Source organism: Myotis myotis, unplaced genomic scaffold (genome assembly GCF_014108235.1).
Source record: "Myotis myotis isolate mMyoMyo1 unplaced genomic scaffold, mMyoMyo1.p scaffold_m19_p_3, whole genome shotgun sequence".
NCBI classification, from domain to species: domain Eukaryota; kingdom Metazoa; phylum Chordata; class Mammalia; order Chiroptera; family Vespertilionidae; genus Myotis; species Myotis myotis.
In genome coordinates this window covers 25,548,334-25,562,168 of record NW_023416335.1, presented here as the reverse complement: position 1 = coordinate 25,562,168, position 13,835 = coordinate 25,548,334, and the positions used below count along the sequence as shown (strand labels likewise).

Below are 13,835 nucleotides of genomic sequence, written 5' to 3'. Positions count from 1 at the left end.
CAGCTGTAACCGGTTTGGCTCAGTGGATAGAGCGTCGGCCTGCGGACTGAAAGGTCCCAGGTTCGATTCCAGTCAAGGGCATGTACCTTGGTTGCGGGCACATCCCCAGTAGGAGGTGTGGAGGAGGCAGCTGGTCGATATTTCTCTCTCATTGATGTTTCTAACTCTCTATCCCTCTCCTTTCCTCTCTGTAAAAAAATCAATAAAATATATATATTTTTTAAAAAAGAAGCCCAGCACTGACCTACCTGCCCAAGGTTTCTTGGTCTGGGATGTTCCCCTCAGGTTTTGTCATGTGCCCCAATCCCAGGTACCCCAGCCTGCCTGCCTCTTGGGACCGTGGCAGATGCTCCTCCCTGACCGTGTGGATTCTCCTCTCCCTCAACTGGATTCCGGCATCTCCCCTTATAGCCATTCACATGCTCCCGCTGCTATCTCCCCATTGCAGACCCCCCCCCCCCGCAACTATCTGTGAGGCTCCTGGTCTGGTCACCTGCCCTACCTACCACAGTAAGATGCACGGAAAGGTCCTTGTCCCTCAGCGTCACCAGAAGTGCTAAGCAATGTCAAGAAGGGTGAGTAGGTTCAAACCTTACACCAAGAAGAGGAAAAACACAGGGGTATTTAAGAAAAGGGATCAAGACAAAGGAGAAAAAGTGAAAAGGGACATGGACAGGCTACTAAAACTAACGCAAGGGCATTTATACCAGAGCCCCTCTGCACCATCCTCAACAACCAAAGGCCAGGGCCAGCGCCTTATCTTTGGGGTGCTGTCGATGGCGCGAGGGGCTCTGGGAAAGGCTTCCCACTCAGGCCAGTCCCCACCCTTTGGGACAGCCTCTCAGGCTACAGGTGTGGTTTTCACGTGGCTCCGTTTGAGGCTAATAATTAGAACAAGCAGTTAGGTACCCTTTTCCTTCAGCCTTCCTTTGAATTGAATCTGAGGGTGTTACTATTTGTTTTGAATTTATTTTTAAACTAAAAAATTTTTTTTCTTAACCTTTGCCATTGGGGTTTAACATCCTAGCAGGCCAGGTGCTACTTACTGTTCTCGTTCTTAAAACATGAGCTGGAGGGTGGTTTGGTCGTGGGCTGGTGGTGGGGCTGGAAATGGGGATTGGCGGCGGAGGTGGAGGAAGCTTCTGGTAGTACTGTAGTCTCCTGTATCAAGCTACGGTGTCCCTCTCGGGTGGATGAAGAGTCAGTCTAGTCGCCATGCATCCCACCTGGGGACTGCCTGTAGCCACAGGCTACCTACTCAGCCAGCCACCAGCCAGGCAGAGGGACATTTGGTGAGTCCTGGGCAGAGGCCGCACCAAGTGGCCTGTCCCTCCCTGAACCTTGGGTTGACTGTGGCCACGATGGCCCTGAGACAGCACTGGCTGCCTCCCAGGCTGCCACCTGCGCCCCCTCCCTAAGAAAAGCAGACAGGCAGACACAGCCCAGGGGCACGGGGTGGACCACTCCAGAGGCCTGCACGCAGGAACGGCAATGCAGACTTTGAAAGGCACCTCTGCTGACAGAGTATTTGCTGTGTTGAAACCACCACCCAAAGCCCCCAACCAAATGGCACAGTCCCCACAGATTTTGGCAGCAACAGCAAAGCACTGAGTCCTGCCAGTAGAAACAGCTTTGAATTCAACTAATCAGGATAGGGATCACACAAATTCGATGGGTGTGGCAGTAAGACACACCCACCCATCTGAGGGACCGCCCAAAGGCTTTATCCGCTCTTGGCAACAGTGTCAAACCTTTTTCCAAAAGCAAATTTTCCTACCTGCTCTCAAGACAGTCTTTAAGTCTTGTGCCTTCGGATCCTGCTGGAAAGCCTGCTTCCAATGCGTCAGGGCCCTGACCGGGTTAATACACAGCAGCTGGAGGGGGCGGGGCCAGCTTGCCTAGTGTTCCTGGGTGGCTGTTAACAAGCTTTCCTTCATTGACGGGATTCTGCAGGTGGGACTGGAGAGCAGGGAAACAGTGGGGAACCCAGGCACAAGAGGCCAGGCTTAGGACTCAGGCCAGGCCAAAGCTTCCCCCACCCCCTTCCCCAAGACCTTCAGGCCCTCTGAGCTGAGATGATGGTGTGAGCCTGCAGCCAGCCACTGTCTGGGCCCCTAAGTGAGTGCTTTGCCATTTCTGAGCCTTGGTTTTCTGCACCTGTAGAATGGAAGTAATGATGTCACCTACCTTAGAGGGTTGGCATTATGCACATAAAATGCCTGGCTATGCTCCTTACTTCAAAAACCTCGAATGCCTCTCAACTGCCTAGGGCCATGGTCGGCAAACTGCAGCTCTCGAGCCACATGCGGCTCTTTGGCCCCTTGAGTGTGGCCCTTCCTAAGCCTCAGGAGTACCCTAATTAAGTTAATAACTATGTACCTACCTATATAGTTTAAAAAATTTGGCTCTCAAAAGAAATTTCAATCGTTGTACTGTTGATATTGGGCTCTGTTGACTAGTGAGTTTGCCGACCACTGGCCAGGGGGTCATGAACTCCAAACACTGAGCATGGGGTTTAAGGGAGGAATTATCCATTGTCTCTTATACTCCTCACAACCCTTCTTCTGACAGACGGAAACTGTTTTCAGAATGACAGAAATAAAGGACAACAATGCACACACGAGGGGTCCATGGTCTGCAATGTGTGGCCCGCAGTGGCCCTCTGATTACACCGAGAGGCACTGGGCATCCGAGTTGATATTGAATAGTAACAGCTGAGCGAGAATGCCTGCCACGTGCCTGATGTGTCCTAAGGACGTCAGACATACTAACTCCTTTAATCTGTGGTGTGCTGATAAACAATGAACTGGCTGGGGATGGGGGTGAAGGGTGGGGTTCTGGGGGGAGCCTGATGTGTATGTAGCCTTTGCTGATTTCCATGGTGTAAATGCTCTCACTACCGTTGACTTTAAGCTCCCGACCTGCCATTACTGAGTGAGGAGTGGGAAGAGGTACGAACAATTGGCTCTCATGAGGCTGCTGGTTGGAGGAGACCTGAGGTTTATATTAGAGACCCCAGCTCCAGTGAGATGACTGGGGCGAGTTACTAGGCAGCTTAGTAAGAACAGAGGGAGGATGCAGAGGGTGGGAAGGGAACTAACACAAGCCCAAGACTCAGTGCCTCCTTGGCAGCATCCTTCCTTCAGAAGACGTACTGTGACTGGATCCTTCAAGCCACAAGTTCATTACTGCCTCCCTTTGCTGTCTAAGATTATAGTCCAAGCCCCTAATTACAGTGTTTTAGTGGGGCCTTTGCTAGTTCTTCTGGGAAGGGGCTGGAGAGAGGTCCTGCTATGGCCTGCATGTGCCCCCACAAAACGTATACGTAGACTCTCCAATGTGATGGTATTAGGAGGCGGGGCCTTTGGAAGGCAATTAGGTCGTGAGGGTGGAGCCCCCATGATGGGACCCATGTCCTTTATAAGAGGAGAGCTCTCAGCCCTGCGAGGACACAGACACAGACACTGACACCGTATCTGCTGGTGCCTTGATCTTGGATTTCCCAGCCTCCAAACCGTGAGCAATCAGCACCTGCTATACAAGCCAGTCTACGCTATTTTTGGTAAAGCAGCCCAACTCAGACAGATTCCCGCTTGCATGTGCTTCAAGAGGGCTCCTACCTTTTGATAAAACTATCTTACCGGAGAATGTTTTATTTAAAAAGAGAAAAATAGTTTAACATTATGTGACTTCCTCTTCTTTTCTGCTACCATCAGCAACTTGAAAACCCAGTTCTTAGCCACTGTCTCAGGCACCTGTGACAACTCAATTTAAACCGGTGAGGGTGAGCCCCGGGGCAGCCTGGGACTGCTCCCTGAGGGGCGGTGAGGCCTGCCTGACCCTGGGGTCAGACATTTGCTCCCTGCCACTAGCCTGGTTGGAAACCCATCCCCTGACCCTGGGAGGACACGGGTAGGAGTGTGCAGGTCAGTCCCACAAAGCCCTACAGACCACTGGGGAGAGGGCCCCGAATTTCTAGCATCACCATTACATGTAAAAATATAAAATACAATCAGAGTTTAAAGGCACCTTGGAAACCATTTCTCATTTTCTTCTAATAAAAAGGACAAGTAAATTGTATTAAGGGCCTGGTTTGTCATTATGGTTCTCTCCCCCACCCCCAGACCAGTGGTTCTCCCCCAGGGGTGGCTCTGTCCTCCAGGGACATTTGGCAATGACTGGGTGAGAGACCCTCCTGACATCTGGTGGGCAGAGGCCAGGGGTGCTGCCAAATACCCCACAGTGCACAGGACAGCCCCACAACAAACAGAGGCCTAGACCCAATTACCCACAGCACCACAGCTGAGAGACCCTGGTCTCTGCATAAAAAACTTTTCCAAAACCTAAAGACATGGCATTCTTATTCCAAGAAGAAATCATATCCACAAGTCATATTTTATTAGCTGTCCAATGCCACCTTCCACTCATGCCCTGTGTTTTAATTAAATGTTATGAACTACCCGTACAAATCAATACAATGCTTTTCTTTTTTTTCCCCCCCACACACCAACAGCTTGAATGTTCTTGAAGCTTTTAAACAATGACTTGACTGTGGGCAAACAGAAGACAAGGAATCAGAGATAATTAGCTCATGCATCTGGTGCTGGCTATTAAATAAATAATTTTCACATGAATGTAGAAACCACGCAGTGTTAACGGTATTTATTTTCTTTAAATAGTTGGAAACTGTAATAAAATGCAATTTTCAGAAGCGTCTTGGTGATGGAGTAGAACAGCTTCATTTAAAAAAGAATGAAGTTACTCCCCCCTAGACGGGGGTGGGTGAACATGTAGCAAAACCTCCCATCCCAGGAGACTCGGGCAGATGGAGTGATCTTGCACAAAAGACATGTCCCCGCAGCTCTTCTCATGGAAGCCGGCAGCCAGGAAGAGCACCCCGCTTGGGAAACAGCGTTTGGTTCACACAGTGTACTTTGGTTTATTTAAACAGGTAAGAAAGTAGTCCCCAGTTCTCCCTTGCAAAAACATGTGTTTTCTGACTTTTAAATAAATCAAGATACCGCCAGTCTGAATGAGTTTCCTTTTCTGTTGAGGCTAAAAAAAAAAAAAAAAAAAGGATATTTTTAATTCCCTCCAGTGTTCAGATGCTCCTCTTCGGAAATACTCTCCAGATACAGTCGGGTTATGTCTGGGTCCTCAGCAGCCCCACGCCACGCCTCCCCCGTGCTGAAGGTCTGACGCGGTGCCTGGCAGGCCCGGCATCCGCAGGTCCTCGGATGGGGGTATCCACCTGGTGCTCTGAATGGGAAGTTCTCCTAATGCATCTAAAAGTATCTTCTTAAAAAATGCAAAAGTGTATGCTAGCTTGTGCTCTCTTTAGTAAGGCTTACAAACGGGTCATTAAATAAGCAAAATATAACTCTTAAGCAAAAGAAAAGTGCATTTTTAAATAAAATAAACAAATGGAGATGGTTAAAACTACAACCAAAAAGATGAGATTATTTTTGAATAATTTGGGGGAAAATGGCAACAGTTATTCTTTCTTTTCTTTTTTTAGTCCATTTGGTTTTGCTTAATATACTCACAAGGATCATCATGAGGGTATCTCTGAGTTTACAGTCTCCTCGCCTGCCTTGTTTTAGACACAGAGTTCCTAGACGCGAGAGTCCTACTGATACAATCATTCTGCTGGGGAGAAATGTTTGCCTTTCATTCTAATGAACTTTGTACAAAACTGGTCTTCACTCATGAATATGGCAATGAGCACAGAAAGCAACAGGCCTCCACACTGCCAAGCGTACAACCTCACACCCATTCTCCTTCGTCAGACGCTGCAGGGGATCCTTCCTCTGTTGGGGCTACTTCTGCAGGCGAAGTGGGAGATTTGAATTCCTGCTGCGTAAAACCGCACAGGCAGAAATTGGAGGCGTGCTCCCTTTGTCGCTTAGGAATCAGTCAGCTTGCCCTTTATGGACATCGCTTCCTTGTTGCAGCCACTTGTCAGGATAATTGCAAAAGGAAAAAACAAAAAAACATCTCCCCCAATGTGTCCCTGGGAGTTCATGTTTTTTTGCTGCTTGACTTCTGCTTCTGCTTGCGAAGGTGAGCCTCAATCTCGTGCCGGAAGACCAGCATGCCCAGCTGCCCGTGGGAGGCCTCGTTCATGGCCTTGGACTGCATGCACATCTTGTACTGCTCGGGGGTCAGCTCGTCCACACAGCGCTTCTCGTGCCAGAGGTGGAAGAGGCCCCGCACGGGCGTCCGCACCACTATGAGGTTGCTGTGGAGGTACTTGCGGTACAGGTGCACATCCTCTCCGCCCCAGCCTTTGATGTCCAAGTCAAACCCACCTGTCAGGAGAGAAGACACTGCTGAGTCATGCCGGGCCCACACCTCCCGCTTCCCTGCGCTGCACAAGCACAGAACGGCATGAAGACAAGAAGCCGTTAGGGGAGATGTGTTTCGCCGCCCCTCCGAATGATGAGTGTCCATCCGTGTCAGAGAACTCAGAATTCTCGAACACAGAGGACTTTCATGGAAGCCAGTACCAACTCCCAGAGGTGACAAGACTGCAAACAGAATCCCAGCATTTGCCCGCCCCCGAGAGCTGTCAGCAGTGCTAATGATGAACCCCCGACTCCAACTGAGAGCTGCAGAAGCGCCCCAACTTCAACCTGAGACCTCCTGATGAAAATCCCCGTGTTTCTATTTGAATGTGACCTCCTCCTCCTGCCACTTCATATGGAATAAACCAGAGGTGTGCAGTGTGAAATAGTAAAACAGGATCTCAGTGTGAAAAAAAATCACACCCCACAAAAGCACTCTTCCTTTTGGAGACTAAAGTGTTTCCCAAAAGCTGGTGAAACGACCCGTGTTGAAGGGACCAGCCCAAGTCGGTTCTGGGGTTCCACTCCAATAATCTTGTTTCACGTAGGAATGGACAAGGAGAATACTGGTCCCCTACACTCTCACCCAAGGTTGAGATGCCCCAGGTTGTTTCTTAACCTAAAGTCCAAGGTGCCTCAAGTAGAACCAAAGAAAAATTGGCCTCTTTTTGTCATTGTTCCTCGTCTCACCTGGGAGATTTCTCCAACTCTTACAAGACATAGTGAGGTGATTCTGAACATCTTTTCTCCATTATCAAAGAGCCCTTTGTCCCCAAACCATGCTGCTCTGATCAAGGCTATTGCTGGATCCCGGAAAGGGGCTCCCCAAACATAGAGAAACCACACTGCACCCACCCCTGGTCCATGTCTACGAGGGCTCTGTACTCCCCCCAATACAGGCAGGCAGAGACCATTCTGAGTCAAGGATCTGGAATCTGAGTCTTGGTTCTCATCCAAGCTCCCACTTTACCTCTCGTGAGCTCTGGTTTCTTTACCCTGAGATGAAGTAGGTGTTATAACCGAACGAGACAGTAATGTAAGGGGCAGTGCTTCGTTAGCTGTAGCTGGTTTATTATTCCCATTGGTATCATTACAACTTATTAAGTAAAACTTATGCGAGCATATGATGCTTGCAAATTAATGCAACATTGCAAAGAATAATGGGGGACAGATGTAGCCCAAAGATTCATTCTGAGCTCATAGCAACGGCCGACTGAGAAAGAGCACTGGCCCAGCCTGCCATTCTCATGTTTTTCTAGTATATCAATGCCCAGTCTTTAGGGAAAAAATGTATTACCCCAAATTTGATAAATATAGATCATCACAAAATACTCTCTCCCTGTATAGAGAGCAAGGAAACAGCTTCTTAAAATGGAAATCTCCTTTAGAAATAAAAAACAACATATGTCATTTATGGAAATTGATTTGCACAAAATCATTTAGGCTTATTTCTTAAACAAATCAAAGCACACCTGTGGTTCGCCGCTGGTTATCCTGGGACTCCTGCCACTCGGAGACTGGCATCCTGGGTGCTCTGCAGCTGCTCACGGGACCTGACTGCAAGCCGTTTGGGTTTCATTTTTATTTTTAACTGGTGATTCCTGTGAGCATTCTGCAGGCCCTGCAGACCACCTCTACCTCTGACCAAAACTTGGGCTGCTCAGATAGACTCGCTGACCTTAAAAAGAGAAGCTGTAGGCCTTGGGCGGGAGGTGGAGTAGACAGGAGAGAGCAGGGGAGCGGTCTCTGGGAGGCCACAGGGAGGCGGTGGGGGTGGGCATCTCCACACCTTGTGAGGACAGGACTTCCAGACTCTGTCCTGCTAGAGCCAGAGCCTATGATCAAGGTTTCTGACCTGCTCATTCACTCCCAAGTCACATATAATCCACAATTCTACTCCCTTCAGAGGCACATGAGTTAGAACTGCCGTGGGGAAAGAGTGTGGAATTCCCAAGGGGGACAACAGACACCCTGTTCTCATCCTGACTGTGTCCCTCACTTTGCCTCTGAGAACCTTGGTCTCCTCAACTGCAACCGAAGGGCCTGCCCTGTCTGTGCTCTGGGAACCTGTGTGTCTGTGTGTGTGTACACAGTGACTGTACACTCAGGGCTTCAGGTGACATCTGGAATTTTTGAAGGTACAGCAGTTTTTCCAAAATTTCCTGGTGTGTGATTTTCTCAAATTCCCCATGTCACCCTATTTTTTAATGGATTCCCCCTACTGGGGAGGCCCAGGATGGTCTACATCAGTGGTTCTCAACCTTCCTAATGCCACGACCCTTTAATACAGTTCCTCATGTTGTGGTGACCCCCAACCATAAAATTATTTTCGTTGCTACTTCATCACTGTAATTTTGCTACTGTTATGAATCCTAATGTAAATATCTGATATGCAGGATGTATTTTCATTGTTACAAATTGAACATAATTAAAGCATAGTGATTAATCACAAAAACAATATGTAATTATATATGTGTTTTCCAATGGTCTTAGGCAACCCCTGTGAAAGGGTCATTCGACCCCCAAAGGGGTCGCGATCCACAGGTTGAGAACCGCTGGTCTACATGATGGGGCACAGGAGCCAGACAGGTTGGAAGTCAGCACTGGGGGGACCCCTTGGAAGCTGCCTTTACACAATGAGCTGCCTCAATCTGCAGATGGGAGCCTTATTTGGGGTGACTGAGAGGTGCTGGTGGAGATTATAGGGTTAAAGTGCCACACACTCCCAGGCCACCTATTGGTCCAGCTCCAAGCCCATGACAAGAGGAATGAACTTGAGCCACCTTTTCTTAAGAAGTGGCACCTCCTTTGCCACCAGGCTCCTTGGAAGCTGACTGGCCAGGTTCCCTCACAGCCCTTCCCTGGCCTCTAGGTGGCAGTAGAGATGCAGACTTCTTGCCAGTGGATTTGTCTTACCTATGTTGATGAAGTCTGACCGATACTGGCATGTCATCCCAAATCCGAAGTCTCTCCAAAATCCAGTTTCCTTCTTTATGACCTGCAGGGAAAGCACCATCATTTGAGAGGGAAGGACAGAGTGGATAACAAGAAACGGAGGTTAGTCACGTAAGCAACGTTAAAAGGAGAGTCCATCCCAGCACTGATAAACAGCCGCAACCCTGTGGGGGAAACGCAGATGGATTTGAGTCCTTCTGGACGGTTAGGAATACAGTCAGCTCACCAGTCCCAAAAAAGGGCCTTGTGATTTTTGGCACCTCTGGTTGGAATGTTTCTAGGGTACAAGGCATGGAAACACACACACACACACACACACACACACACACACACACACGCTCAAAAACAAACCGGAGAGCAAGTTTTTGAGCGGCGCCATGGAAAAGCCACCTACGTGTCTGGCCCAACACCAGTGCCAGCGAGAGTTGGAGGCCTCGGCCCCTCGCACAGGGCCGGGCCGGGAGCCAGCAAAGGGCTCAGGAAGTTGAGAGAAGGGATAGAGAACAACTCGGGATTCAGCTGCCCTGGCACCGTGCACACACGGGGCTCCCTCGGGCAATGGAAGGAAAACCCGCGGCCTCGGCGTGTGACTCCGGCTCCGCTCCTGCTTGTTGAGGAAAAGGGCACGGCGCGTCCAGGTTATGAAGAAAGACTCTGTCCATTCATCTTTACTTTCAAGCCAAACTGCTCCAAAAAGCCTCTGCCAGTCGTTGCCAGGCGGCCAGGGTGCCGAGAGGCCATCCAAGCGGTGACTGTCTTCAAAAAGCCAGACCTGGCCCTGCCCAACCTCTTACTTTGCAAGTAAATTTCCAATGTTCTGGCTGAAGCAGCAAGATGTTGAAGAAGCTGCTTCTATATTTCTGGCTGAGGTAATTCTGGGAATGGTTTGGGGACCTATTTTAATCGTTATTTTTCATGATTCACTTTTGAGTTAACATCGGTGCTTCGATGAAAGGAAGTCCCCTGGGGGATGGGTTGAGGGGAGGCTGCACCAGGTCCCCATCCACACGCACTGTGCCTTTCCTGTCGGGGACGCCTGGTTCTGTTCTCAGCCAATGAGACACAGTGTGCGTCTTGTCCCATCTTGACCACTGGCTGGCTTCTCCGCCTCGGGTAGGCCCCGCACTTCTTCGAGCCCCTATTTCCTTTCCAATAATTGAGGAGGTTGAGCTAAACCACCCCTAAGGTCTCTTCCAGCTCTAAGAGCCAAACATTTGTCCGATTACTACTATTTCTCCTCCCTGAAGTTTCCCTTTATCTATGCCACAGGCTACACTGTACTGGACAGATGGCTTGCAGAAGGGCTGATGAACTTGAAAACTCTTTTACTCCGTGACCTGGGAAGCAACCTTATTTTCACTACCACCTCCACGGGGATGCCGCTTGCACTGCTGCCAGCGTGCAGCAGGACTGCTAAGGGAAACCAAGACCACAAGCGGCTTCGTTGGCTACTGTGGTTCCCAGCACGGGCTCTCCAATCCCTCTTCAGAACAAAGGCCTGTAACACAAACCTCCCAAGTGACAAGACAATGTCATTAGTATCGACCGGAAAGGTTTTACAGGGCAGGAAAGTCTAAAAAAAGTCTCCACTGAGTCATTTTTAAAACTGGTTTCTGCTTCATCCCTGTTATACCAGGTACACTGTTCCTGATGCAGCTACTGGCTTAATATCCTTTTTTTCCCAGGATGCAGACAAGTCTTCTAAGCTTCTGGATATAAGTGGAGTCGAAGAGGAGTGCCAGTATCCAAACTTCAAATACTGGGCTGAGGTAGATATGAGTGCAAATGAGAAAGGTCCAAATGGGGAGAACAACGGGTCAGGGCTTGGAAAGAAAGACAAAGGGGTGGGGGTTGCAAGAAGCAGCCACTCCAGGGCTGGGGTGAGTGGACACAGTACCTGGTAAACCTGCACACAGTGAAGAATGACCCTCAGCTGCAGACAGCGTGACAGAAACAAATGGATGTGTGAGCTGGGAATGAGCTACATAAATACTTATTAACATTGGCTTTAAAGTTGGCAAGCCACGAAAAGCACTGTCTGAAGAGCTCATTGAATCGTAGCCCTTGGTGGGAACCGATCGTGCCCACAGCATATACTGTCAGGGCAAGATGGAGTGCACTTATTAGAGTTCACTTATTAAGGCTCCACCACCCCAGCTGTGCTGAGCCGCTAACTGGAGTGGTGCCCTGGACCAGCAGCCGAGCCGGGAGTGAGCGCTCTCCAGTGTACATCAGATCACAGCACGCTCCCATTTAAAGCCCTGCCGTGGTTTTAATTGCATGCTCTCTAATGCAATTAGAATGAAATCCATGCGGAAACCTCCAGCCTGCAAAGGCCCCACGGAATCTGGCCCCTGCCTGCCTTGCCCAGCTCACGTGTCCCTTATATTCTGCCTCCTGAACGCGCCAGGATGACAGGTCTCCACAGCTGGATACCTGCAGAGCTGCCTCCCAGGTTCACCCTTTCCCTGCTCACCCCTGGGCTCTGCTCCAATGTCATTGCTCAGAGTCACTCATCCAGGCCCTTCCAGCCACTGTCAACCCTTTCCAGCCATGTCACACTCTACACGTGGCTCATTTTCTCTATAAACCAGGCTCTCTGAAATCACCCTGTTGTATTTGTTTCTCTGTTAGCCGTCTGTCTTCACCTACCACCTCTGGTGAGCGCAAGCTTGGTCTCCAGCACCCAGATCACTGTCTCCCACATAGCGAAACTCAATAAATACGCTAAGTCATCAGTTAACATCATTGATGGGTTCTGTGACTTCAAGCCAAATTATGTACATCAAAACCAATTTTACCATATGCTAATTGATATTAGCAGGAGTTGAGTTCCTACTCAGGCATCTCATTAATATTATAATGAACCAACCCTGAACAAAAGGAAGTTATCTGAGGATCTGCTATACTTCTCCAATGAACAAATGAGGAGCAGAGACAACATCAAGCCAGTGGAAATATACATGGTCCAAGCCCAGAATCTTGTCAGGGAGTGGACCAGCGAAGGCCTAGAAATTCCAGTGGGAAAACCCTCAGAATTGTGTCATTCTGGACCAACAGACAAAAACATTTCACCTTCCTGGGGTCTAAGCAGAGGGCTTAACTTCTTAGCACCTTTGCCCGAGACATAAGGAGCGCCACTGTTCTGGTCAAGCGTTGAACAGATACACACCAGTGATGTCTAGAGGAAGAAGAAGCCCTAAGATAGAGATTAGACTTTAAAAGAGAAACATCTCCTCCTTCTGTCCTGAATTTCCCGACCTGTTCTCAAGTGCTATCCTTACTTTTAACAATTTCTATCCAGGGCCGGCCTCTTCTTAGCTCTCTGAACCACCTTTCTCTCCCACCTAGGATCCCATCGGAGCACCGCAGGGCAGGAACACACCAGGAAAGACAGTTCGAGCCCATAGGAAGTGGCCAGACCTTCCGCTCTGTGGGTGATTCATATGATCGGGGTGATTATTTTCTATTAGGTCCAAAACACAAGGCATAAATCAGCACCTCCCTCCAAAGACAGGGAAGGCGGCCACCCTGCAGGTGCAGGGGAAAGGTGGGGGTGGCCTGGAGTGGCAGGCAGCGCCTGTCTGCTTTCATGGCACTGACTTGGACAACTGCCCATGACGCAATCTGGGCCCTAAAATAAAACAAGTCACATATACTCAGGTGGCGTATTTCCTCTAAAGACAAGAGAGTCTCCTGAGACCTGAGGTTGTGTCTGAGCAGCCTCACGTTCACCAGAAACACTGAATGGTGTTCATTAACCTAATTTCTGACCTCACTGAAGGCAGGCAGGCAGGCAGGCAGGCAGGCAGGCAGGCAGGCAGGCAGGCAGTGTGCGGTCCACAGGCCCCACATAAGGAGGCTTCAGGCCTGGTTTAGTGCCCTGCTGTTGCCATCTTGAAATTCTTAATGAGTTTTAAACAAGGGCCCTGGGCTTTCATTGTGCACTGGGCCATGCAGGGTGAGTAGCCAGCCCTGCCCATGAGCAGCAGACACCTTGAACTTCAGGGTCCTCTATGGCTCGGTTGGGTGCCTCCTGCCCCCACACTAGGCAGTCCCCATTCTCTGGTACCGAAGGCTGATGAGCACACTGTGCGAGATTCCAAGGGCCCGCATGTGGTGTGCATGTGCCCGAGGGCTGGGCGAGCATCCTGTGCAGGATTCCAGGGGCTGCAAATGGTACCCATGTGCCCATGGTAAGGCACGGTGCCGTGACAGTTTCTATTTCTTGAAAGATAAAGTATTCTGGCGCCAAAGCTTTCAAAGAATTGGCTTAAGAACAGATTCAAATGCCACCCCCTTCTAGATCTGTACTAACGCACACTTTCAACAAGACATCTTTTATCAGTATCTGCATTAAATACATGAAGTGTCTTCTGAAGGATAGCAAGCTAGACAAGGAATGGTGCAGGTTTCCTGTTTGGGGATCTGTAACCAAAGGTTAGACTCTGTGCTCTCCTGGAAGCACACTAAGGCCAAAGAATAAGTCCCCTCGGCATCCTCAGCCCTGTCTCCATCACACAGGTGGCACGT

General features: G+C 49.5%; 1 protein-coding gene across 15 annotated transcripts in view; it reads right to left on the bottom strand.

The window, feature by feature from the left end:
* Positions 1-4,381: 4,381 nt before the first annotated feature.
* Positions 4,382-13,835, bottom strand: part of CSGALNACT1 (chondroitin sulfate N-acetylgalactosaminyltransferase 1) — a 318,463-nt gene continuing 309,009 nt past the window's right edge. For 14 of the 15 annotated variants that reach the window (XM_036300305.1, XM_036300299.1, XM_036300302.1 and 11 more), the window contains 2 exons: positions 9,264-9,345; positions 4,382-6,311 (listed from right to left, as the gene is read on the bottom strand). In XM_036300305.1, the coding sequence (XP_036156198.1) occupies positions 6,022-6,311; positions 9,264-9,345 (372 nt within the window). In that variant the 3' untranslated portion in view covers positions 4,382-6,021. Of the gene's footprint in view, positions 6,312-7,821; positions 7,905-9,263; positions 9,346-13,835 lie in introns of those variants that run through there. The other variant, XM_036300307.1, reaches the window with a different exon arrangement.